General features: G+C 49.1%; 2 protein-coding genes and 1 long non-coding RNA gene across 5 annotated transcripts in view; 2 read left to right on the plus strand and 1 right to left on the minus strand.

Annotated features, from left to right (window-relative positions):
* The window catches only part of LOC108539249 (uncharacterized), a 26,697-nt gene extending 14,330 nt beyond the window's left edge, over positions 1 to 12,367 (minus strand). The window contains exon 1 of one of the 2 annotated variants that reach the window (XR_001888310.1): positions 12,280 to 12,367. This is a non-coding gene — a long non-coding RNA (uncharacterized LOC108539249). Of the gene's footprint in view, positions 1 to 4,609; positions 4,654 to 12,279 lie in introns of those variants that run through there. The other variant, XR_001888309.1, reaches the window with a different exon arrangement.
* On the plus strand, positions 11,490 to 26,122 carry LRRC61 (leucine rich repeat containing 61). 2 transcript variants are annotated; one of them, XM_017887805.1, is made up of 3 exons: positions 11,490 to 12,371; positions 14,934 to 15,103; positions 24,662 to 26,122. In XM_017887805.1, the coding sequence occupies exon 3, from the start codon at positions 24,821 to 24,823 to the stop codon at positions 25,598 to 25,600; it is 780 nt and encodes a 259-aa protein (XP_017743294.1). In that variant the 5' UTR covers positions 11,490 to 12,371; positions 14,934 to 15,103; positions 24,662 to 24,820; the 3' UTR covers positions 25,601 to 26,122. The 2 variants fall into 2 exon arrangements, with proteins under 2 accessions (XP_017743294.1, XP_017743295.1); XM_017887806.1 differs by lacking the exon at positions 11,490 to 12,371 and adding an exon at positions 13,045 to 13,115.
* On the plus strand, positions 17,153 to 20,679 carry ZBED10 (Putative protein ZBED10P). Its single transcript, XM_017887807.1, is given in 3 exon segments — positions 17,153 to 19,320; positions 19,323 to 19,479; positions 19,481 to 20,679. Coding segments are annotated over 3 exon segments (702 nt in total). The 5' UTR covers positions 17,153 to 18,887; the 3' UTR covers positions 19,593 to 20,679.
* Positions 26,123 to 26,167: the final 45 nt, after the last annotated feature.

Here is a 26,167-nt window from a genome sequence, read left to right on the forward strand (position 1 = left end):
CATTGACAGAGACTCATCAGATTGACTCTTCTAGTGACGTTGAAATGATGCCTACTAGTTGGATCAGTTTTCAGATTCACGTCACACCTCATATGCTCATGTAAAAATGGCCAGTTTAGTAGTTGTTAATTATGCTAAAGTTTATTTTACCCTAGTGTTTACCAATTGTTTTCTTATTTTATGTAAAAATGAGTCAAAAAAAAAAAGGTCTTTCCAAGAACACACAACATAAATGTATACTTCTATTTGAAACTCTCAGAGACTTTCTCTTATTAGAAACTGCAGAGAGACATCATCAGGAATGGTAGAGTAAGGATCTCCAAAAAGCTGTTCCTCCACAAAAACAACAAGAACACTGACAAAAAAAAGAAAGAAAGAAGGAAGGATGGAAGGAAAGAAGGAAGGAAGGAAGGGAGGGAGGAAGGAAGAAGAGAAGGAAAGAAGGAACAAAGGAGGGAGGGAGGGAAGGAGAGAGGGAAGGAAGAAAGGAAGGAAGGAAGGGAGAGAAAGAAGAAAAAAGGAAAGAAGGAAAGAGAAAGGAAGGAAGGAAGGAAGGAAGGAAGGAAGGAAGGAAGGAAGAAAGAAAGAAAGAAAGAAAGAAAGAAAGAAAGAAAGAAAGAAAGAAAGAAAGAAAGAAAGAAAGAAAAAGCAAGCCAGCCTAGCAACAATAGTCAGTATCAACTTTTTCAGAACTCTAGAAATTAGGCAAAGGTTTGGAACAATCCATAAAGAAAACATAACAATTATAAACATATATGCACCTGACAACAGCTACATCAAAATACATGAAGCAAAATCAGACAAAAGGAACAGATATGAAAGGAGAAATAGATAAGTCAACAAAAATAGTTGGAGACTTCAAAATAGGTAGAACAACTATACATAATCCATGAGGAAATAGAAGACTTGAACAACATTATAACACAACTAGATCTAACAGACATCTATAGAACACTGCACCCAGTGAGAGAACAACACACATTCTTCTAAAGTACACATGGAAATTTATTCAGGAAAGACTATACATTAAGCCATAAAATAAGACCTTGATATGCTTAAAAGGGCTGAAATAAGAAATGCCTATTTTCTGACCACAATGCAATGAGATTAAAAATCAGTTACAGAAGGCTATTTGGGAAATTTACATAAATATGAAAATTAATACAACTAAGGAACCGATGAGTCAAAAAAGAAATCACATAAGAAGATACTTTTAGATAAGTGAAAATATCTACCAAGAAAAGAGATTAATAAATTTATTGGTTTATTATAAACTTATAAATGAATTCTCTCTCTTTTTTTTTAAAGTAACTGTAGCTCTTAATTTTTTTTTTTTTTTTTTTTTTAAGACAGAGTCTTGCTCTGTCGCCCAGGCTAGAGTGCAGTGGCATGATCTCGGCTCACTGCAACCTCCGTCTCCTGGCTTCAATCAACTTCCCTGCCTCAGCCTCCCAAGTAGCTGGGATTACAGGCATGCACCACCATGTCCAGCTAATTTTTGTATTTTTAGTAGAGACGGGGTTTCACAGTGTTAGCCAGGATGGTCTCGATCTCCTGACCTCGTGATCCGCCCGTCTCGGCCTCCCAAAGTGCTGGGATTACAGGCTTGAGCCACCGCGCCCGGCCTGGGTGGTCTTCTCTACGGACACATGTGACAGTTCAGAAAGCTGGGACAACTTGAAATGGGGTGAGCTGGGCGGGGTGGGTAAGGTGTTCCAGGTCATAGGTAGATTTTAAAGTTTCTCGTTGGCAATCAGTTGAAAGGGTCAAGTTATTATCCAAAGACCTGGAATCAATAGAGAGAAATGTCTGGGTTATGATAAGGGATTGTGGAGACCAAGGTTTGATCATGCAGATGAAGCCTCCAGGTAGCAGGCTTCACAGAATAGATTGTAAATGTTTCTTATCAGACTTAAGGTCTATGTTGATGTTAATTACCATTAGCTCTTCCTGAAATCCAAAAGGGAGGAGGATACAGTGAGGCATATCCAACCCTCCCTTCCCATCATGGCCTGAACCAGTGTTTCAGGTTAACTTTGGAATGCCCTGGCCAAGAGGAGGTGTGCATTCAGATGGTTGGAGGGCCTTAGAATTTTATTTTTGGTTTACATTACCTAGAGAGAGAGAGAGAGAGAGAGAGAGAGAGAGAGAGAGAGAGAGAGAGTAATGGACATACACATACTGGATTATTTGACAGACACTGGAAGGGCTCACTAAGCCTTCTTGGCAGCTCCCTGGGGACCTGCCTGGAGCCTGGAAAGCTAAAAACAACATTTCCCAGAAATCTTTGGAGCCAGCTTTTGCAAGGCACTTGGGGATTATGAAGAAGATGCACCTGGGTAAGCGTTAGTGGCAGAAATGAGCAACTCGAGGCAGAGGCCATGCACAGGATGGAGCTCTTCTGGCAAGCACAGTACTGGAGCCGTATGGCCCCTCCAGGGCGAGTGAGGTTCTGCATGTAGTCTAGTCCTCAGGTCATTCATGCTAAGCTGTGGTAGTAGGGGTGGTGGCAGCTTGCTCATGTGGCACTGTGGCTGTATGCGTGTCTCCTAGGGTAAGTGGCAGTGGCGTTAGCTCCATCACTGTGGCAGGAGCCGAAGGTATCTGGGGTCAGTGACTTTATGTGACCAGTTTTGTGGAATAGTTGTCAGCCTTGTTCCTGGATTTAACCTAGAAGCTCTTCCTCTAGCCCTGCCAAGGATTCTTGAACTATTTAATACACCTTAGAAAATGCATTTTTCCTTAAACTATTAATAGGTAGAGTTATGTCTATTGTTTGCACCAAAGAACCCTGGCTTATAGAAGAGAGTGATCAGCCTCTACCTCAGGGTACTGATTGGCTCAGAAGAAGGAAATAGGGAAAGAAAATAGGGTGGGGGCGATGGAGCTTTGGGTATGTCACAATTTTTTCTTTGAAAAAGACAGGGAGATGTCTGAAGCAAATGTGGCAAACATATAGCTACTCTTTGAGGTGTTTTTTGTGGGTATCTGAAACAATATTTTTTGTGCTTTTCTAGATGTTTAAAATGTTTTATTATTTAAAAACAATGTTTAAGGCTGGGCTTGGTGGCTCATGCCTGTAATCCCAGCACATGGGAAGGCTAAGGTGGATGGATCCCTTGAGCCCAAGACCAGCCTGAGCAACATGGCAAAATCCCATCTCTACAAAAAAAAACAAACAAAAAAAAAACGAAAGTTAATTGGGCACAGTGGCACACACCTGTAGTCCCAGCTACTCACAAGGCTGAGGCGAGCAGCTTGCTTGAACCCAGGAGGTCAAGGCTGCAGTGAACTGTGATCACGCCACTGCACTCCAGCCAGGGCGACAAAGCAAGACCTTGTTTCAAAATAATAATAATATTATTATTATATATATTTATTATTTTAAAATATATACAAGTGATGAAGTAGGCAAAGATTTCTCTAAAAGGACACAAAAAGCAATGACTATAGAAGACTGACAAACTGAACTTCATTAAAATCAAAATTCATTAAAATTGAACGTCATCATGATAAACTTCTGTCCTGCTAACACACGATGAAGGCGGAAATGGCAAGCTACAGCTGGGGAGGATCTTTACAATCCATACATCTGGCAGAGGATATGCAGCCAAAGATGCTAGCAACGCCTACAAATCAGTCAGGAAAAGACAACCCAATACTGAACAGCACTTCCAAAGCGGATATGCACATAGCCAAAAAATACAGAAAAGATGCTCAGGATGGAAGGAGTAAAAAATTATAAGGAAATTGGCCGGGCACGGTGGCTCAAGCCTGTAATCCCAGCACTTTGGGAGGCCGAGATGGGCGGATCATGAAGTCAGGAGATCGAGACCATCCTGGTTAACATGGTGAAACCCCATCTCTACTAAAAAATACAAAAAACTAGCCGGGCGAGGTGGCAGGCACCTGTAGTCCCAGCTACTCGGGAGACTGAGGCAGGAGAATGGCGTGAACCCGGGAGGCGGCGCTTGCAGTGAGCCGAGATCCGGCCACTGTACTCCAACCTGGGTGACAGAGCTAGACTCCGCCTCAAAAAAAAAAAAAAAAAATTATAAGGAAAATATGTTGTACGTTTTACATACTAATTCGTTATTAGCATTCAACATATTTTACTGCAGTTTTTGATTAGGAAGGACATTCCTATGAAATAAAATTCAAAAGGTACAAATTAGCTCACAGTGAAAATGCCCTCTTTGCCCCTTGACAACACAGTTCCCCTCCCTGGGTCATTGTTACAAGTTCTTGTATGTCTTTTCCAGAGAAACTCTAGCATGTAGAAGTAAACATGTACATGCTTATGTATATTCATACATGCATGTATTCTCCCCTTTTTAAAACACAAACACTCCCAAGACTATACTCTTTTTTTTTTAAACTGACTTAACGATGTATCCTGAAAAGTCAGTCCATATCAGTACACAGTTTCCTTATTTTTAAAAATGAATGCATAGGCCAGGCGTGGTAGCTCATGCCTGTAATTCCAGCACTTTGGGAGGCCAAGGCAGGTGGATCACCTGAGGTCAGGAGTTCAAGACCAGCCTGACCAACATGGAGAAACCCCGTCTCTACCAAAAATACAAAATTAGCTGGGCATGATGGCACATACCTGTAATCTCAGCTACTCAGGAGGCTGAGGCAGGAGAATCCCTTGAACCCAGGAGGTGGAGGTTGCAGTGAGCCGAGATCACACCATTGCACTTCAGCCTGGGCAACAAAAGTGAAACTCTGTCTCAAAAAACAAACAACAAAAATGAATGCCTAATATTCCATCATGTGGATGTACCATGCTTGCTTTATGCAATACACTGGGACTGTTTTTAGACTTTTTATTCCATTCCATTAATCTGGCTGTCAATACATTGCACAAATACATAGTGTTTCGCCTGTAGTAGCTTTAAATATATGTTGATATGTGTCAGGGCTTGTTCCTACCAACCCCCAGCCATCGCTATTCTTTATCTGAATTTTTCTAGCTGTTCTTGTTTATTTTCCACCTGAGCTCTAGAATCTGGTTCTTTTTTTTTTTTTCTTGAGGCGGAGTCTCACTCTGTTGCCAGGCTGGAGTGCAGTGGCTCGATCTCAGCTCACTGCAACCTCCGTCTCCTGGGTTCAAGTGATTCTTCTGCCTCAGCCTCCCAAGTAGCTGGGACTACAGGTGTGTGCTATCATGCCCAGCTAATTTTTGTATTTTTAGTAGAGAAGGGGTTTCACCATGTTGGCCAGGATGGTCTCGATCTCTTGACCTCGTGATCCACCCACTTCAGCCTCCTAAAGTGCTGGGATTACAGGCATAAGCCACCATGCCTGGCTGAGAATCTGGTTCTTAAAAGTTCCTGTTGGAATTTTTCCTGGGATTACGTTAAATTGGTAGCCTATTTTAGGGAGAACAGATATCTTTTAGATATTTAGTCCTCCTGCCCCTGAACGTGATATGCTTTTCCATTTATTCAGGTTTTCTTTTTGTTGTCTTTAGTGATGCTTAAAGGTTTGGGTTTTTCACATAGATTTTGTACATTTTCTGCTAAGCTTTTTCCTTGATGCTTAATCTTTTTTATTGTTAGTAAACAGCTGGAGTCTTTCCTTCCTTCCTTCATTTATTTAATGAATTTCCTTCTGTTGTGCAATGGCACGATCTCAGCTCACTGCAACCTCTGCCTTCTGGCAGTGATTCTCGTGTCTCAGCCTCCCAAGTAACTAGGATTATAGGCGTGCACCATCATGCCCAGCTAAGTTTTTGTATTTTTAGTAGAGACAGGGTTTCTCCATGTTGGCCAGGCTGGTCTTGAACTTATGGGCTCAAGTGATCTGCCTGCCTTGGCGGCCTCCCAAAGTGCCAGGATTACAGGTGTAGGCCACTGCGTCTGGCCTGCCTTTACATTTTCTAACTGGTTGTTGTCTGCATAGATGGTGGCTTTCGATTTCCATTTATCAATATTAAAGCCAGACACCTTACTGAATTATTTTATTAGCTCTAGTAATTTTTGTCAGTTAATTATCTTGTGTTTCTCATTTATGCAATCAAGTCACTTGAAATGATGATAATTTTACCTCTTATCTTCCAGTTAATAAGCCTCTAATTTCTCTCTCTTAACTACTGGTGTTGACTAAAACCACCAGAACAATGTTAAATGATAATGGTAATAGTATATGTGATTATCTTATTCTTGAATTTAACAGGAATACATTTCATGTTTTCCATGTAAGCATTATACTACCTTTAAGGTTGAGGTGGATATATTTGATCATGCTAAGAAAACAGGCATCTATTTCTATTTCACTACAATCGAGTTATTATCCAGATGGATATTGAATTTTGTTGAATCCATTTCAGTAGCTGAGGAAATGGATTATGACTTTTCTCTATACATCTATGACCACCAAGAATACATGTGCAGTTGAATGGGGTTGGGTTTATTGGCTCCTTGCAAGGAAGAAGAAAGTAAACCAGAGACCTATGGGGTGTCTCACAAGAGGGTGTTAAAAAGGACTTTCTATAGGACAGAGCTTGTTTTAGTAGATTTGGGGGAGGGTGCAAGAAAATGGGGATTTCCTCTCAATGGGATGATGTCGGGAAGTAGGGGCAATTCTATAATTGTGTATTTTTTAGATAATTCTTATGGAGAAGACGAGAAGAATAGAGGGAGGCTAAAGCTACGATGGTGAAAAGCAGTAGTCATTTGTATCAGCCAGGATAGGGGGGTTTCCTGTGGTTTGGATAATGTTCTTGTTTTGTCTGTGCTCAGAGATCATTATGGAGTGGTCTTATCTCTGCCAAAAGACAAGAGGGATTTCTGGGAGCACCACAAGCTAAGAAAAAGACACGGAACAGATTCTTTCCTGGAGCTTTCAGAGAGACTACAAAACCTTGATTTCAGACTTCTACCCTCCAGAACCAAGAGACAATACCTTTCTGTTTTTCAGGCTATCCTGTTTGTGGTATTTTCTTACTGTAGTCCTGGAAAACTAATAAAGATGCCAACTTTAAAATGTACAGAGTTGCCAGGTGTGGTGGCTCATACCTGTAATCCCAGCACTTTGGGAGGCCGAGGCAGGCGGATCACGAGATCAGGAGTTCAAGACCAGCCTGGCCAATATGGTGAAACCCCGTCTGTACCAAAAATACGAAAATTAGCCAGGCGTGGTGGCACCGAGCTATAGTCCCAGCTACTCAGGAGGCTGAGGCAGAAGAATCGCTTGAACCCAGGGAGCCAAGATCACACCACTGCACTCCAGCCTGGGTGACAGAGTGAGACTCCATCTCAACAACAACAACAACAAAACAAACAAACAAAAAATGTACAGAGTTTTTCAAGGTTCTTTAGGGGCCTGTGAGCCCAAAAGTTTGCTTTAGATCAGTGTTTTTCAAAAGCTTACAGATACCGTGTGATTCTGATGCATTTCACTCCCTTAGGGGTTTACTTTAAAAGTCATTTTCTGGGCTCGTTCCAGACCCATAGAATGGGTGTGGGCCCTGTATTCTGCATTTTCAAACAAGTTTCCCAGGTCCTTCTACATCCCAAACCACTGCTGAAGTAGGTAGATACCTGGGCTGTAGACAAAAATGTGGATTTAATCTTCACCTGGTCTATTACTGAGCAAGTAAGAGTTAAAGTATACACTCTACCGGGAAAATCCGCAGTTCCAAGTCGAGTGACTCTGACACGTATTCACTGCACAGCATTTGTAAAATTGGGGGTGTGGAACAGATTTTTTTTTTTTTTTGAGACAGAGTCTAGCTCTGTTGCCCAGGCAGGATGGAGTCCAGTGACGTGATCTCGGCTCACCATAAGCTCCGCCTCCTGGGTTCAAGTGATTCTCCTGCCTTGGCCTCCCGAATAGCTGGGATTACAGGCATGCGCCACCATGCCTAGCTAATTTTGTATTTTTAGTAGAAACGGGGTTTCTCCCGGTTTCTCAGTCTGGTTTCCAACTCCTGACCTCATGTGATTCACCTGCCTCGGCCTCCCAAAGTGCTGGGATTACAGGCGTGAGCCACCACGCCTGGCCCAGAACAGACTTCTTAAGAATCTGTCTAGCTCTGACATTCCACAAGGCTATGAAATGGTCCAGGAAGAGTTAGGGCAGGCTAGCAAATTCAGGTGCCTTTGCCTTTGGGAAGATGGAGGCAAAGCACTTTGTCCATCCAATTACTTTGTATTTATTTATTGTTTGTTTGTTCGCCCTGACTCCAGTCTTGACAGTTACTCTACATTTTAAAACACTGTTGGGACTAACCCCACCAGCCTCTCCCCTGACCCAAGACAGTCAGCAGCTAATGTAGCTACTTCCCACTTTCTGTCACCCCTGCAAACGGGGCAAACAGGGATGCTGTATCTGGAAGCTCTAGAGGCAGGAGTCAGTCCTATTTATCCTTTTGTAAAACACCTACCAAAACGAGATGATTTTAGGTCCTCCCTCCTGAAAGTCGGCTTGGCTGCAGCGAAAAGTTTTGCACCTACAGGAAGACCAGCATTTCCTTCCCTTCGTCCTCTCCCAGTCCATCCCTGACTGGTCTTTTGCCCTCTTTTGAGTAAGAAACTCCTTGTTTTAGAGTGTTTCTGGATTAACGCTAGAAAGGGACCAGCTCTGAACCCATTGTATGGATCCCATGTAACAGTACTCTTACCAGAAAAGGGGTTTCATCCCAGACCCCAAGGGCAGGTTCTTAGATCTTGCACAGGAAACAATTCAGGGTGAGTCGCAGAGTACAGTAAAGTTAAAATGGTTTATTAGAAACTAATATCTTAGAGTAGGGTGTCCTCAGGAAGCAAGAGGAAGAATGCCCTACCTCAAATGTAATGCTTCCTTGTGTAGGATATTAGGGGTAAGAATAGTGTATTTTATTATAAAGGCTTGTGATCGGCTTGTGACAGACTATTTGTATTGTTATTCTCTTGTGCAATTAATTTCAGCAAACATTTATGAGTGGACTATTATCTTTAGAGCGAAACATAGTTTAAATTAAGAATGCCTTTTTCCAGGCTGGGTGCCATGGCTCACGCCTGTAATCCCAGCACTTTGGGAGGATGAGGCAGGTGGATCACTTGAGGTCAGGAGTTCGAGACCAGCCTGGCCAATATGGCAAAACCCTGTCTCTACTAAAAATATAAAAATTAGCCAGGTAAAGTGGTGCATACCTGTAATTCCAGCTACTTCGGAGGCTGAAGCAGGAGGATCAATTGAACCCGGGAGGCAGAGAATGCAGTAAGCCAAGATGGTGGCACTGCACTCCAGCCTCGGCAACAGAGTGAGACTCCAAAACAAAACAAGAATGCCTTTTTCCATTAACTTGTTTCCTCAACAATAAACATGTTGTGATCAAGAGTGCTAACTTCCTGGGAATGCAACCCAGCAGGTCTTGCCTTCTCCAACCTTTATTTAGGATAGAGTCACTCTGGTTAGGACGCCTCTGACGATACAACCCAAATCATTGGTGGCTCATGAAAAGAACTCACTCCTTGGCTAAACTTGAGTCAGTCTCCTCTCAGTCCTCTTTTTGAATAGGCCCTGACCCTGGGCTGGTCCTTAGCTCACTTAGTTCAGTTTTAGCAAGAATCCTGCTGAGTCAGTTCAACAAAAATCCCCTACCCTTGGTATCTGATCACCTTGGCTTGCATTCAGCAAAAAATCTCCCTAGGCTTTATGTGTCCTCTCAGTAATTTTCCATCTGCTGACCTCCACCCTGTTGCTTAACTATAAATCTCCACCTGTCCTTGTATTTGATGTTAAGCCTGATCTTTTTGCCCCTACTGCACAGCCCCTATTGCAGCTGTTCTTGAATAAAGTCTCTCATCTTTTTTTTTTTTTTTTTTTTTTTTTTTTTTTTTTTTTTGAGGCGGAGGCTCGCTCGGACGCCCGGACTGGAGTGCAGTGGCCAGATCTCAGCTCACTGCAAGCTCCGCCTCCCGGGTTTACGCCATTCTCCTGCCTCAGCCTCCCGAGTAGCTGGGACTACAGGCGCCCGCCACCTCGCCCGGCTAGTTTTTTTTGTATTTTAGTAGAGACGGGGTTTCACCGTGTTAGCCAGGATGGTCTCGATCTCCTGACCTCGTGATCCGCCCGTCTCGGCCTCCCAAAGTGCTGGGATTACAGGCTTGAGCCACCGCGCCCGGCCAAGTCTCTCATCTTAACAATTGTTTGAATGATTTTTCTTTTAGTCCCATTTCCTACTGTAACACGCTGTGTGCATCTCAATTTTCTCATCTGTATAACGCAGAAACTAATACTTCCATCTCTGAGGCATGGAGAAGATCAAGTGAGATTAAAAATAACTTGGGTATGGCTGGGCAGGGTGGCGCACACCTATAATCCCAGCACTTTTGTAGGCCAAGGCGGGCAGATCACTTGAGGTCAGGAGTTCAAGACCACCCTGGCCAATATGGTGAAATCCCTTCTCTACTAAAAATACAAAAATTAGCCAGGTGTGGTGGTTCATGCCTGTAGTCTTAGCTACTTGGGAGGCTGAGGCAGGAGAATCGCTTGGACCCAGGAGGTGGAGGTTGCAGTGAGCTGAGATCACACCACTGCACTCCAGCCTAAGCAAGAGAGTGAGACTCCATCTCAAAAAAATAAAAATAAAAATAACTTGGATAAAGTGTAAAGATAAAAATCACTATTCTTGGGCAGGGGTCCCAGCTGTAGCCCAAGCTGGAGAACAAAACTGGCTTGGCGTTAATTTGCTTGGGACAGGAGGAGGGTCATCTGAAAGAGATGGGAAAAGCTAAGGTTGCCCCTGGGAAGACTAGGGAAGCCTGCCCCCAGGACAGCCCCTTGAATATGTCCAACTCAGGAGGCGGAAAGAAATTCAAGGTAGCCAGGGAGACAAAAGTGGTTCATTTGGTGCACATGTGGAACCAACATGGGACAAAGAGGCATTTCGCGCTCACCCAGGGAACATGACTTCTTTGGCTCCCACACAATTTGTAGCCTGCAGGAGTGGCAGAGCACCAGAGCGGATGCAGGCCCAGACGTTCTCTGGGTTGGGTGTTTAGGACTTCTGGGAGTCATCAGGCAGCAGGTATTTGCCCCAGGGTCAGAGGTGTTTAAACCAGAATTACTCCATCTTGAATAAGGGCTGAGTAAAATGAGGCTGAGCCCAACTGGGCTGCATTCATAGGAGGTTAGGCATTCTAAATCACAGGATGAGATAGAAGGCTGGCACAAGATACAGGTCATAAAGACCTTGCTGATAACACAGGTTGCAGTAAAGAAGCCCGCTAAACCCCACCAAAACCAAGGTGGCAATGGGAGGGACCTCTGGTGGTCCTCACTGCTCATTATGCGCTAATGATAACGCATTAGCTGCTAAAAGACACTCCTACCAGCACCATGACAGTTTACAGATGCCATGACACCATCGCGAAATACCCTATATGCTCTAAAAAGGGGAGGAACCCTCAGTTCCGGGAACTGCCCACCCCTTTCTCTGAAACTAATGAATAATCCAACTTTTGTTTAGCATATAATCAAGAAATAAACACAAAAATGGGTAACGAGTAGCCCTGGGGCTACTCTGCCCATGGAGTAGCCATTCTTTTATTTCTTTGCTTTCTTAATAAACTTGCTTTCACTTTATGGGCTTGCCCTGAATTCTTTCTTGCATGATATCCAAGAACCCTCTCTTAGGGCCTGGATCGGGACACCAGGAGACACCCTGAATGGGTTTCCTGAATCGACAGATGAGCCTTCCACGCGGGGAGACCTGGATTCTTATTGTCTTTGTGGCTCCTTCCGTCTGCACGTGCGGACGAGGCCCGGGTCGCACTCGGGTGGTCAGCCTGGCACGCACAGCGCCGGCGTGTAGGGGGCCTTGGGTGCCACCGAGTCCGGGAGGAAATCTAGGCCGCCATCTGTCCGGAGACTGGCACATGTGACCACCCACCCAACATGTATTGAATAAGGGCTTGGAGGTCCTTTCTCTAAGACCGCACCGATAAACGATTACCAACTGTCAACCTCACGGCCCCTTTGCTTCCGGCCGCTTTGCCGCGCTGCCTACGCCTGCGCACTCAGGGGCCGCAGGCAGGAGGAACGTACCAACTGCGGGGCAGGGGGTGCGCGCGGAGACCCCCGCGAGCTGCGTTCCCGGAAGTAACCCCTGGTGCATCCTGGAATCCAGAGCGCCCACTACGGCCTTTGGCCAGGCCCCTGGGTGCGTTCCAGGAGCTCAGGCCTGCGGCGCTTGAAGAAGCACGTTGGCCAACCCGTCGGGTGGTGGGCAAGGAGCCCAGGGGTCAGGGGCCGCTAAGCGGCTGGCGGCGGGGCTGCGGCTCTTACCTGCCGAGGAGGCGCCGGCTCTGCGGTGTGGAGTTGCGCCGGACTTCCCAGCTTGGCCAGCGGCTCCGCGGGCTGCCGGCTCCACCCCTCAGGTAAGCGGGAACTGGGCCGCAGAGGTTCAGGGGAGGGGGCGGCTGTCGGGACTGTGCCGGCACCGGGGGGCCACCTCATTGGCCAGCCTTGCCCCCGCGCCCAAACACACTGGGCGAGGCCAGAATCTTCCGAAACAGTCAGCCCTTACCCATCGCTCCCTCTGTGCTGCGAACTGCCCTGAAATACTATGATATTAACTCGTTTAACCCTAACAATCTCTTGAGGCGGGTGCTTAGTATTCCCATAGTGTAGACGAGGCTCTGACATGCTCTGACTCCATTGTTAAGCCCTAAGCTTCCAGAAAAGAGCAGAGTGCTGCCATGTCGTTTGAATCACATCTCACTTTGTGTCATTTTTTTGCACAGTATGAAACCCAATGATGCATGATTATTATTCAAAACATCTTGCTTAGGATTTTTTATTTTTTAATTTTTTTTGAGACAGAGTCTCGCTCTGTCGCCCAGGCTGGAGTGCAGTGGCGCGATCTCGGCTCACTGCAAGCTCCACCTTCCGGGTTCACACGGTTCTCCTGCCTCAGCCTCCCGAGTAGCTGGGACTACAGGCGCCCGCCACCACGCCTCGATAATTTTTTTTTTTTTTTGTATTTTCAGTAGAGACGGGATTTCACTGTGTTAGCCAGGATGGTCTGGATCTCCTGACCTCGTGATCCACCCGCCTCAGCCTCCCAAAGTGCTGGGATTACAGGCGTGAACCACCGCCGCCCGGCCGCTTAGGCTTTATAGGTAGTCAAATTTGCATGTGGGACAAAACCCCAAAACACAGTGGCTTACTCTCCTCTTTTCCTTTCACACGTTCGTCTCTTCCAATCCCTTTCTCTCACCACCTTTCAATCTTCTCACAGATGTTGTGGAGGAAGATGAGACTTGTGGGCCCAGCAGGTGCTTAAAATCCCCTGTCTGGTGGGAGTGGAGTAGACACTCCCTCCCCCACGCAGTGCTGGAGTTGAGAGCAGAGGGGGCGGGAGGGCCTGGGCGGAGTGAGGAGTGATCCATGATCCTGGCATAATCATGGAATGCCCAGGGTAGAGTTCTACTTCTCTTGCAGGCACAAGAGAAGTAGAAGAGTGGCCCCTTTCCTTCTGGGCACGCACTTGGGAAAAGGCCTGATAAGACCAATGAGAAGAACGTGTCTAATTTCTTGAACCAGTGTGCGGAGGTGCTTCCCAGCCCAGGCTAAACCAGATCACTCAGCCAGCCGCTGGCTGCCTTTACAGTCAACACTGAACAGTCTCCCCCTGAACAGTCAACACGCCTGGCTCTCAGGCATAAGCTGCCTCACTTCCCTACTGTGCTGCACTCCAGGACTTGCCTGTCACCAGTCCCATCCTACTTCCTCTGTCAGGAAAAATAAGATTTCTTCCTGGTCTCTGAGGCCGATCCCTTCCACCGCCTGTGTCCTGGATCCCTTTCTCTAGGAAGCTTCTCTTGCCTGTGTAGTTAGCCTCCCCGCTCTTCCCAGGGCATCTTCTCTCTGTTTAGGGACTGAGCCAAGCCTTTTCTCTCCCACCCCCACCTCCAGCATTCCTGGTTCCTGCTTCTCCCCTACTTCCTGCTGTACCGCCCACTGAAGGGACCTTTGACCCCGCTGACCACTGCTTTTGGAAAGTCTTTTCTTGGTTTCCTTAACTTCACTTTACTTTGGTTTTTCTTTGTCTCTCTCCTCTGCCTCTCAGTCACCTTTGAGATCTGCTCATCCTCTCACCTCCCTGTATTGTCAGCATTACCTGGGCAGCCCCTCTGGTGTTTTCCCTCAGTTTCTCTAGAAACTTGCCTGAAGATTTGCCCCAAAATAGCCCACATGGACCTGTATGAGTAAAGAGGATCACTATGGAGTCTCTCTCCATCGTTTCCTCCTCTTCCACTCAAGGCTTAGGCATGGGCCACCTCCTGAACAGCTCTCCCCACAGTCTCCTCCACCCGCTCTGCCATCACCCGCCCTGCCGTCACCCCGGCCTGGCCCTCTTTCCCTTTTGCCTCCCAGGGATGTGCCTGCTTCCTGTGAGGCCTGGCTAGGGCGCTTTCCCGACTGCCGCCCACATGATCGACTGTGCGCAGGCGTGCAGCCCAAAAGGCCGTGCCTCAGCTTGGAAGCCCTTGGAATCTTGCCTTGTTGTGGTTGTAGGCCTCCAGTGTGTTGTCAGCTGTGGTGATGTGTGTCACAGTAACTTCTTTCTTTTGAGACAGGGTCTGGCTCTGTTGCTTAGGCTGGAGTGCAGTGGTGCGATCACGCCTCACTGCAACCTCCACTTCCCTGCTCAAGCCATCTTCCAGCCTCAGCCTGCCAAGAAGCTGGGACCACAGGCATGGGCCATCACAGCTGGCTGATTTTTTGTATTTTTTTTTTTTTTTTTGTAAAGATAAGGTTTCGCCATGTTGCCCAGGCTGGTCTCAACCTCCTGAGTTCAAAGCAGTCCACCCACCTTGGCTTCCCAAAGTGCTAGGATTACAGGCGTGAGCCACCACACCCAGCCACAAATAACTTCTTAGTAATAAAGTACTGGAATTTGTCAATGACTTTTTTTTTTTAAATTTACATTTTAGATTCATTTGGATTGAAGGTTGACTCTCAAAAGTGCCAGCTGCACTGTCATCCTGAAGTACTCCCGTGGAAGAGAACATGGTGGTGTTACTGTTGTACCAGTGATGACACAAGATCCCAGATCTCCCTGATGGGTCTGCGGGGATTGAAGATTGTGAAGCAATAGCCTAAGGTAAACAACCCCTTGCAAGACAGTATTTCTCAGTAGGTCAGCCTGGGGGCCCCCCAGGGATCCCTCCCCACCTCGTAGCACCATACCCTACTTTCCCCCTGGTCTAGTAATGAGCCCATTTCTAGGTTGTCATCTCATCCTGAGCCCCAAGTGCCAGCCAGGCAACTACTCTCTTCTATTCATATCTTGAATGCACAGTGCTGGCTCAAAGTAGACATTTGATGACTTTCTGTTAAATGATTGAGTGAATCAAGAGTATCTACAGAGTATAGCATTTATGATGAGACAAAGCTAATTGGGAAACAGAACAAGATTGGTGTCCTGGGGTAACTGGGTAGGTCTTAAGATGAAGATTTTGGGGTGTGCTAGGCGCAGTGGCTCACACCTGTAATCCCAGTACTTTGGGAGGCTGAGGCAGGGGAGTCGCTTGAGCCCAGGAGTTCAAGACCAGCTTGGGCAACATGGTGAAATCCCGTCTCTACAAAAAACACAAAAATTAGCTGTGTATGGTGGTGCACATCTGTAGTCCCAGCTACTTGGGAGGCTGAGATTGCGAGGATTACTTGTACCCAGAGGCAGAGGTTGGAACAAGCTAGATCATGCCACTGCATTCCAGCCTGGGTGACAGAGCAAGCCCCAGTCTGAAAAAAAAAAAAAGATTTTGGAGTGTGACCCTGTTCTGCAGACGGCCTCTGGAGGCCTGGATGTTCACACTCTGTGGTGGCAGTTTCCTTAGTCATGAAGTGTGAGTTAAGTCCCCTCCAGCGTGACATCCGAGAGCAGTTGTGGGCCCAGGACAGCAGCCTGTGTTTCCTTTGCAGCTTAACCTAGCCCCTCCACAATCGTCACCCTGCAGTAGGCCTTCAGTTCTTGGATTTCTTGGTGGCTGAAAGTTCTTGCGAGATGGGCTTGAAGCTGCTGCCACTTAACCCTTCTGAGGCTCTTCTGGCTGGAAGGAGCTCCTCCTCTGCCCAGAGTCTTGCTTGAGCCTTCTTAGCCGTCTTGTCCCCTGTTATACAGGCAGCCCTGCCATCTCTGGTGACTCTTTTTCAACATTACCCTGGTGAATAATGTTTAACATCACTCATTGTCAGATCTTTTTTATCTTTTTTTTTTTTTTTTTTTTTTGAGTTTCAGTACCAGAAAGTCTTTATTCATTATATCTTTCCAGGGAAAGGAGAAGGGAAGTGAAAAGGGTCAGCATGTGTGTTACAAAGTGATTAGGAAATGGGAAAGGAAGTACCTGGTACAGAAAAATCAGTCATCCAATAGATGCATCCCAGAGATGGAGTAACCAAAACCCAAGGGGCTTGGTCTCCTGCAGTTCAGGAATGAGGGGCCAGGGATTAGGGAAGGTACAAGCCTTTCTACCCTCCCTCCCTGCCCCTAAATTCAAGATTTCACATAAAGCTTTGGTTTCTAGCATTAAACATGGGGTTACATTCATCTGTCTCCTTTTAAACAATCTTGTAGCCACTTTGACATAAGTTCTTGCACTGGGCCGGGTGTGGTGGCTCACCCCTATAGTCCCAGCACTTTAGGAGGCCAAGGAAGGAAGATTGCGTGAGCCCAGGAGTTGGAATCCAGCCTGGGCAACATAGTGAGACCTTGTCTCTACAAAAAAATAGAAAGAATTGCCGGGTGCGGTGGCTCAAGCCTGTAATTCTAGCACTTTGGGAGGCCAAGACGGGCGGATCAGAGGTCAGGAGATCGAGACCATCCTGGCTAACACGGTGAAACCCCGTCTCTACTAAAAAATACAAAAAACTAGCCGGGCGAGGTGGCGGGCGCCTGTAGTCCCAGCTACTCAGGAGGCTGAGGCAGGAGAATGGTGTAAACCCGGGAGGTGGAGCTTGCAGTGAGCTGAGATCCGGCCACTGCACTCCAGCCCGGGCGACAGAGCGCGACTCTGTCTCAAAAAAAAAAAAAAAAATAGAATTAGTCAGGCGTGTTGGTGTACACCTGTAGTTCCAGCTACTCGGGAGGCTGAGGTGGGAGGATTGCTTAAGCCTGGGAGGTTGAGGCTGCAGTGAGCCAAGATTGTGCCACTCCACTCCAGTCTGGGTGACAGAGCAAGACCTGGTCTCAAAAAAAAAAAAGGTTCCTTGCACCTGCACAAAATTCCCAAGTGACTTGGATATATACTCATATTCCTTTGCCTGGTCTCCTGACCCCACTTCTACGTGGAAGCCCCTGGTCGCTTCTCCCTCCTTTGAGATTACAGATTAAGTAGGTTTGATCCATCCAAATAAAGCAGTGTCTTAAGTGTTTGGGGTGAACCACATTGACTCAGGTTGGGAACAAGAGATGGAGGGTTCCTAATTTCTTCAGGTTGTTCACATACATCATTTAAGAGTTGCAGAGACAGCCCAAGAATTCAATATATGCGTGTGTGGGTATGTAGGTTTTCTTTTGGGGGAGGTGAATGGAGAGCTGGGTAGGATAGAAGTCGAGTTTTTAGGGCAGAAGATCTGGTCCAAAATAGGAAATAGAGGAAGGGAAACACAAAGAAAAGATAGTTCAAGGTCCCTACTTCAATACGAGGGCCCCCCAAACTCATGTTTTACATCCTTTTTGCCTGGTTCAGAACTTTCTGTAAAGATGCCTTGGCCATTTTTCTCTCAATACAAAAAAGTTTGTAAATAATAAAACCCCAAAAGAACATGGAGAAAGACCAACACAGTATATTTACACAAACTAGGCCACCTAGCAGTCACCAACTACTACAAAGTCCAGACAAATACAGGAACTAGAGGGGGCAGCATCAGGGGAAAACAAACCCAGGATCAGATGTGCACCCCTGAACACGTTCTATCACGCTTGTCCCATTTCAGCCCAGCAAGGGAGGTTCTTGGTGATCCTACAGGATGTAAACGAGGCCCCCTTTTCTCCTTAGTTACCGTGATACTGAATCAGCGCTGCAGCAGGGCAGGATGCCAGCTGTGCACACCACATGAAGAGGCCCTCCCTTACGGGGCTCCCTTGAACCCAAGAATTGGGAAAAGTTAAGAATTTTAATCCTTGCTTCATATATCCTTCCCTGGACAGCACAGGAGGGGTACAGGGGCACTGGTCTTAACATTTAGCCTTCCCAAGTCACGTTTTTTTATGAATACACACACATACCCCCTGTTGTGGATGGTAGGCCTAGCCCAATCCAGTGAAGGACGGATCTGGGGTATGAAGCAAGTGCCATGCCCTAGGATTAGGAAACCCTCACCTAACCTTGGTGTCCCTTGGTGTCTCAGCACCTTAGTCTAATTTTCAGTCTTCCAGTAGCCAGAGATCAAGTGTTGGGCAATCCAGTGGAACCCTAGTCTCCTGTGAAACATTTTCAAGGTGGGGGGGTTCAGGAGTGGGCTTACTGGTATCGAGCGGCTGCCCCAGCCTGGAGCAGGTGGCCAAGAGCAAGGGCTATACCCACATCCATTGTTTCACCCACTGCCTTGACTCCCTGGTGAGAAACTTTCTGTGTCACCATCACAGTGTCCAGATCATCCTGGGCACTGCCAGGGCCATCTGCAGCCATTTCTAAAGCTCTGTGGAGACCCGGGGGCACGTCACCCAGCTCTAGCGCCAGCACGCCCTCCCGGCCCACCTGCCTCTTGAGGAGCTCTTGGCCCACTGGGTCTTGGCCTACCACCTGCTGGAGTAGCCGGTGGAGCAGCAGCAGCCCCTTCAAGAGTACAAAGGCAGGCACCAGCTGGAGAAGGCTGGTGTCACCTTGTCGGCCACATTCTGGAGCCTGGCAGACAGCCTCAGCAAGCTCCTGCAGCCCTTCCAGATGGCGGTCCGCGAGGTGAGTGTGGTGCAGGCCTCTCTGAGCCAGGTGCTGCCCCAGCTGCACTACCTGCACATCTTCCTGGAGCAGGTTCACGGACACTTTCAGGAGCAGAGTGTCGGGGAGGCGGGCGCAGCCATCCAGCTGGCTAAGGGGTTGGCCCTGCAGCTCTGCACCGACTGTCAACTCAATGAGCTCTTCTACCGCGAGGAGTTTGTGCTGGCCACCTTGCTGGACCGTTGCTTCAAAGGCAAGATTGAGGCCATCCTTCCTGTGGGGGCCGACATTGACCACTGGAAGCAAGTCCTTGTGTACAAGGTGAAGGAGATTAGGGTGTCTGAATACTCTTTGACTGCCCCCAGCCCCCTGCAAAGCCCCAGGGGTCTGTGCGTGGACCCCACCAGGGTAGCCAGGAGCTGCGAGGTGGAGAGGAAGAGCTGGGGGAGCCCCTGCAGAGCACTGGCTGCTCTGGGGCCTTCCTGCTGGCCCAGAGGGAGAAGGGCTTGCTGGATAGCGTGGGGCTGTTGGCCTCCGAGAGGAGTGGGGACTCACTCTCCACGAAGAGCCACTGGGCCAGCATCATTGTCAGGACGTATCTGGGAGAATGAGACCGTTGGAGCCCAGGACTACCCCCTGGCTTCCTGGGAGAAGAAGCAAGAAGCCTGGCCACCATCTATCTGTCTTACCCCCGACAAGAGCCTTCTCTGAAAGCATATTTGCCTCCCTGAACAGCCTCACCCTTGTAGAGCAAAACTCTTTTCTCAAGGTGGAGGCCATTGAGCATACTTGAAGACCAACCTGGAGCAGTTCCCCAACTACACCTCGCCTCCCCTCATCTGCTCTAGTGGTGACCTGGCCAAAGGGATACAGGCCCTGCAGTCCGCTCAGGGTGGGATGGCAGACATGGCAGGTGCCAGTGCTCACCCTGCCCATGAACTCCTAGAGAGCCCCTGTCTGTCGTAGGTCAAAGCAGAGAGCCGGGTGTTACATCCTGGGTGCCACATGCTGATGGCCAGAATCTTAAACCTATTTGGTAAGAAAGGGTCAGTTTCTCACTTGACAGATTGCCATTTTTTTTTTTTTTTTTTTCTGGGAGATGTCATTTTCCATCTCCCCATTACTTCCTTTATGTCTAGCAGTATGTGCCGAGAAGAGGCTTACTCTCTTCATAGGTGACTGTGAATTTTGTACTACGTGGCTTTGTACATGTGATGCTCTGTTAAAACATAAGTGGGTGTGAAGGTCCTTGAATACACCTTGTCTGTGTGGGTAAGTGGATACATGCCCTTAAGAGGCTTGCTTTCTCAAAAAGTGTACAAGGGATTGGACAGGAGAAGAAAGAAGGGGGTGGCCCGTCAACCCCGCAAGACTTGCACCCAGGTAGCCTAAGGGTTCCTGGTCACTGGGTAGGGTGGCTGCTGAGATGCAGGTCGGAAGAGGCAGGGAAGGCTCCAGGCCTAACTTGCAGCATGTCACTGGCCATGGAGGTGACGGGACAGACTCTCCCCTTAGTGGCTGGCAGCCCCAGCAACCTGTTCCCTTGCCTCTCCTAGATGGGTTGCCAGCCCTGTGTTTCACTGTGACCAATTCATTCTGACATTTGGATATTACTGAAAATGTAAGGAAGCAGGAAAAATTAACTATACTCCTTTCATTCAGAGATAGCCTCTATCAACAGTTTGACATTTTTCCCTCTTTTACATTGAGATCATACCCTAGGTACTGTTTAGTATGTGATATTTTCATTTTCACAGTATAGTAACTGCACCTGTTAAATAAAGTTTTGTAAACATTTTCAATGACTGGAATAGTATGATTTGAATTAAAGTCTGGCCTCCAGATTGCTTAGATCACTCCACTGCCTGTAGCACTAGGTGTGGGAGTGGAGTGATGGGGACACATTCACAGGTGATAGGAGGCTGGGTTTGTCTTGGGGAGGGACCTTACTACTGCCCCTGGCTCTGACGCCATTGCATCTGGATAGGAGGGGCAGGGCTTGCTGGATCTCTCCCTGCAGTGTCCTGCACCTCACTCGCAGGATCCTGACTCACATGTCGGAGCGCGGAGGATCTGGGAATGGGATGCATCCTCAGGTTGCCTTAGGCAGCGTGCGTGTCTGTGCTTCCGTCCTTGAGCAGTCGGAACTGTTCTTGGAAGTGGCATCGTGGCTCTGCTTTGTGGCATCACTGAGCGGGCTCATGTTCCGGGAGAGGACTGGTGAGGCAGCGAGGCTTGGGAGAAGAATGTGAGAAGATTGGGTGGGGGTGAAAGGAAGAGGGTGAGAGAGCTTGATGGCACCAAACCAGGGGGCTTGGGCTCTAGAAACTTCACTTTCATCTAGGGGCAGTTTTGTCTCCCAGTGGACATTGACAATGTCTGGAGGCATTTTTAGTTGTTCCAAGTGGGGTAAGGGGAGTGGTTCTGTTGTTGTCTAGTGGACAAAGGCCAGTGATGCTGCTCAGCACCCTTCAATGCACAGGACAGCCTCCACAACCAAGGCTTAGCCTGCCCAGATGGCAGTAGTGCCAGGGTTGGGAACCCCTCTTCTAGAGCGTTAGAGCCTCCAGTCCACCCGAGGCTTCTCTGGGTTGAAGCATTCCTCCCCCTAGACTTAGCTTTGCCCTTCGGGCATCATTTCCCAGGTAGAAGACACTCACCAAGGCCTGGGACCGTCTTCTCTGGTTCTCAGTCAACCTCCCTCAAAGGGCCCAAGTGCCATCCTTGTCACCAGTCCTCTTTCCAGACTCTCTTGCTGGGCCAGGTCTTTGTTCCCTTCATTTCCATAGTTAGGACAAGGACGGCTCCCACTGGAGGAGTGCTGAACCTGGTGGACATGCGGGAAGCCATCCTCTTTATGTCTGCGGGCAGCCTGATGTTAGTTGGGGTTGCACAGATGGGCACCGGCTGGTTCTTGTTCTTACCGGGCTACCTGTTTGCAGTGTGCAGGTGATGGACCAGAAACACAGCAGAGGTCACTGACCCCCAAGAGAATGAGGGTTTTGCACGACCCATCACCAAGACCCAGGCGGCCTGCATCGTGGTGAGGGCAGGACGGAGCCACACTGGTGCAGGGCTGTGTGTTGGAGGGCAGCAGGGAAGGGCCGATTTCTGTCCCATTGGGGTCTTTCTGCTCCGTTTCCTCTTCTGTAAACCATGTTCCTGGTGTGTGCATGCACAGTTGCCTGCCTCTGTCTGCCTGCTTCTTTGGTCTCTCCCTTTGCTGAGCCATCATCTCTATCTAAAAAGCCACTGACCCAGTTCCTCAGGGCATTCACTTAACCTCTGCAGTCCCACTTTGGTCTCACCTGTGCCCAGGACTGCTCATCCAGTGGCTGTGTCTCCAGCCTCATCTTGTCTGAGTCCAGTGGGGCATCCTAGCAGTGTTGGTCTCACTCCTTAAAAGCCTTCCGTGTTCTCCTCCCTCTGGCTGCTTGGCAGAATCCTTCACAGACTCATTCGTTCAGCCGCATAGGTTAGCCTCCACCTCTGCTGCTCGTTGTGTACAGGACGTCTTCCACATTCACTCCTGAAATAGTGGGTGGGTGGGAGGGGTGCATGCTCCTGGAGAGAGGCCTGCGGGTTCTTAGAGAGCTCTATGTCCCCAGCATGGTTGGCCCTGAGCACTGCATGCCTTCCTTGATGCCAGCTGCCATCTCCCTGCTGATGGTGCCTGGATCCCTCCAGCCTGGAGCTCCAGCTGCCTCCTGAGCCCCATGCCACACTCACTCAAGCTGAGTGCTGTGTAGCTGGATGTCTTCTTGTCTCCAACCTGTCCCAGCTGTATTTCACATGCCTGAGAAGGGAGCCCCAGTCCAGGTGGGGTGGCTCATGCCTGTAATCCCAACACTTTGGGAGGCCGAGGCAGGTGGGATCATCTGAGGTTGGGAGTTCGAGACCAGCCTGGCCAACATGGTGAAACCCCATCTCTACTAAAACTACAAAAATTAGCCAGGCATGATGGTACACACCTGTAATCCCATCCACTTGGGAGGCTGAGGCAGGAGAATCGCTTGAACCCGGGAGACGGAGGTTGCGGTGAGCTGAGATCGCGCCATTGCACCCCTGCACTCCAGCCATGGCAACAAGAGTGAAACTCTGTCTCAAAAAAAAAAAAAAAAAGAAAGGAGCCCCTTGCATACAGTCACCCAGCCGGATTCCCAATTGTCCTAGACCCTCTTTCCTCCTCCCCATTGCTTCCTGCCCTCCTTAGGGCCTGTATCTTTTGTTTTCATAGCAGACAGGTTTCTAGTACCTGGTGCTCCTCCTGCACCCCCCATCTTAGGGGCCAGAGCAGCTTTAATCAAATGCAAAGTTGATTGCATCACTCCCTGTTTACAAACCCCAAAAGATTCCATTCCCATTGAGGGAATCCACACTTCTTGGCAGATGCTTCCAGTTCCTTTTGGAAAGAAATGAGGTATAAATAAAAGAGAATGAACTGGAGTGTTGCAGACTAGAAGGGAGCTAGATAAGGAAATGGGGGCCATAAGCGCAAGGACTCGCCTTCCCAGACGGGGTGGGGAGTACATAAGGATGGCAAAACTGTTTACATCCTCGCTACCTCCCTGGTTGGGAACATAGTAAATATCTTTGTTGATGGTGTGGGAGGAGCTAAGTGGACCAGGCTCTGGGCCTGGTTTCCTTGGAGAGGGGAAAATGAAAAGTGTTGATGTGTAAACTCAGACTCGGGAGTCGCCGACACCCTGCATCAGATCTGCAGGGCAGGTATCACCCCGCCGGCCTGGGTGAGACTCCTGGGACTGGACCTGGCCAAAGTCTGCCAGGTTGGGAAAGCTGCGCTTGGAAGAGGTCTGTTATTTTCCTTCCTGCTTAAATCTTGCGGTCCCTCCACCAGGCCACCCCCGCTTTGTGCCACAGTCATGCACTGGCACCTGGACTCACCTGGTCCTGCAGCCCCTGGCAATTTGATGTGCCCATCCTGGCTTTCTGGAGCCACCCTCCCCTCCCACCAAGACAGCCTGCCCTTTGGGAAATTTATGTTGTATTTGCAGCAGGCACCATGCTGTCTGGCACATATAACAGTGCTGTTCCATTGATCTGTCCAGCTGAGGCCAGAGTAAAAGAGCTGGCTTTGGCGGGCAGTGAAGTGGTAGGAGCAAGGGTGTGGGACCTAGCCGGCCACTTACCCCAGCCTTCCCTGACCCTTCGCTACCTTGACCTCAGTTTCCTCCTTTAGGACTAAAGGCCAACTTCTTATGCTCTACAGCTCCAACCAGAGGCACCATTTGGCCCATATAATCTGGAAACAAGTTTGAATTCATTGCTGTTAGAATTGCAGTAATACTGACTGAATCAAACAAGGCACATGTGCTCTCATTTGCGTTGCATGTATATTGATTATCCCAGAAGGAAAACAAACTGGTGATGCTGGTTACCTATTGCCTGTTCAAACATAATGGCTTAAAGTACACCCCCAAATTAATAGGGATGGATCGTGAGTGGTTACTGAAAAAGTAAAATAATGATGTTTTGCCCCTGGTTTGGATTTAACAGAAAGAAATGGTAATATTGGGCCTGAATCCGTCCAGCATGGCCCTAAGCAGCCGGGGCCAGTCTGGGCTGCTCCCATTGGGTTAGGCCTGCACCCCATCCCTGTCACTCAGATGGTTTTTGTGGGCTGTGTCCCAGCTTGGTCTTCAGGTCTTGCCTGGCCGAGATTGTTGGTTTTCATGGTAAAAGCAGGGTCAGACTCCCTGCTGTCACCTGCTGCGTAAGACACAGAAAGTACTGCCTGCTGACTGATTGTCTCTCTTCAGGGACTGGCTGGCTTCGAGCAGGGAATTGGAACCAGGCCTCCTGGCACTGGCCTGGGGAGAGTGGAAGGTGCCTGCTTCGGGGCGAGCACCAGTTGACCCCCAGTGGAACCCCGTGACAGTCCTGCCAGGGCCCAGGCCATCCCAGCCGACTTCCGTCTCATGGAGCCTCCAGGGGAGAAGACGGAAGAGGCTGGCGGGCTGCAAATCACGCCCCAGCTGCTGAAGTCGCGCACAGGCGAGTTCTCCCTGGAGTCCATCCTGCTGCTGAAGCTGCGTTGCGTGGGACTGGCCGACCTGGGCTGCCTGGGAGAGTGCCTGGGCCTGGAGTGGCTGGACCTATCAGGCAACGCGCTTACCCACCTGGGCCCGCTGGCCTCCTTGCGCCAGCTGGCCGTGCTCAATGTCTCCAACAATCGGCTAACGGGCCTGGAGCCACTGGCCACCTGTGAGAACTTGCAGAGTCTCAATGCCGCAGGCAACCTACTGGCCACCCCGGGCCAGCTGCAGTGTCTGGCCGGGCTACCGTGCCTGGAGTACCTGCGGCTCCGAGACCCTTTGGCCCGGCTCAGCAACCCGCTCTGTGCCAGCCCCTCCTACTGGGCTGCAGTCCGGGAGCTGCTGCCTGGCCTGAAAGCCGTCGACGGTGAGCGTGTGATTGGGCGTGGTAGTGAGTTCTACCAGCTGTGCCGAGACCTGGACAGCTCCTTGCGTCCCAGCTCCAGTTCCGGCCCCAGAGCCACCGAGGCCCAGCCCTGGGTGGAGCCAGGCTACTGGGAGTCCTGGCCCAGCCAGAGCAGCTCCATCCTGGAGGAGGCCTGCCGGCAGTTCCAGGACACACTGCAGGAGTGCTGGGACCTGGAACGCCAGGCCAGCGACAGCCTGGCCCAGGCGGAGCAGGCACTCAACTCTGCGGGCCCCACCTCTTCCTTCGTCTTCTGAACGTGGCCCATGGCCCAGGACAGCCTGGCGGGTGGCCTCGCTGCCCCCAGCTCCCCTCCCTGCCCCCACACTCGTCTTGGTTGCTTCACCCTGGTCACTGGCCGTGCATGCTAGGCTATTGCTTTATCCCTATCCTGAGAGCAGCCCCTCCCCGTGATCCCTCCACATGCTGCAAGGAGGCACTGAAGGGCCTTGAGCAGGTGTAAAGGCTCCCACCACCCGTGCGCCTGTGTCCGCAGCTGCTACCACTCCGGGCTGCTCTAGCCTGCGACTTAGTGGAAGGAATTACTTCTTCCTGAGGCTACAGGCGAGAAAGGTAGGGATGGGCCAGCCTCTGGTCCCAGCTGTTGGGAGAGAGTAGGCAGGCTGAGTGGCCCAGAGCACTCCTGCCCAAAGCAGGACTCCCCTGCCTTGCAAATGTGCCTCTCCAGACTGCTACTGTACTCCTTCCCGCCCCGCCCTGGTACCTTCTCTGCCCTTTCTCGTCCACACATCTATTAAATGCTTCTGTTTTCATTTGCATCCCTGCCTGGCATTTCATGGGGGCACCTCTGGCTCTGGAGCACA

This window comes from Rhinopithecus bieti, unplaced genomic scaffold (genome assembly GCF_001698545.2).
Source record: "Rhinopithecus bieti isolate Rb0 unplaced genomic scaffold, ASM169854v2 scaffold_17795, whole genome shotgun sequence".
NCBI lineage: Eukaryota > Metazoa > Chordata > Mammalia > Primates > Cercopithecidae > Rhinopithecus > Rhinopithecus bieti.

Bases quoted from the DNA above. Each gene is read 5' to 3' on its own strand.
- LRRC61 (XM_017887805.1), top strand. From the start codon at position 24,821: ATGGAGCCTCCAGGGGAGAAGACGGAAGAGGCTGGCGGGCTGCAAATC.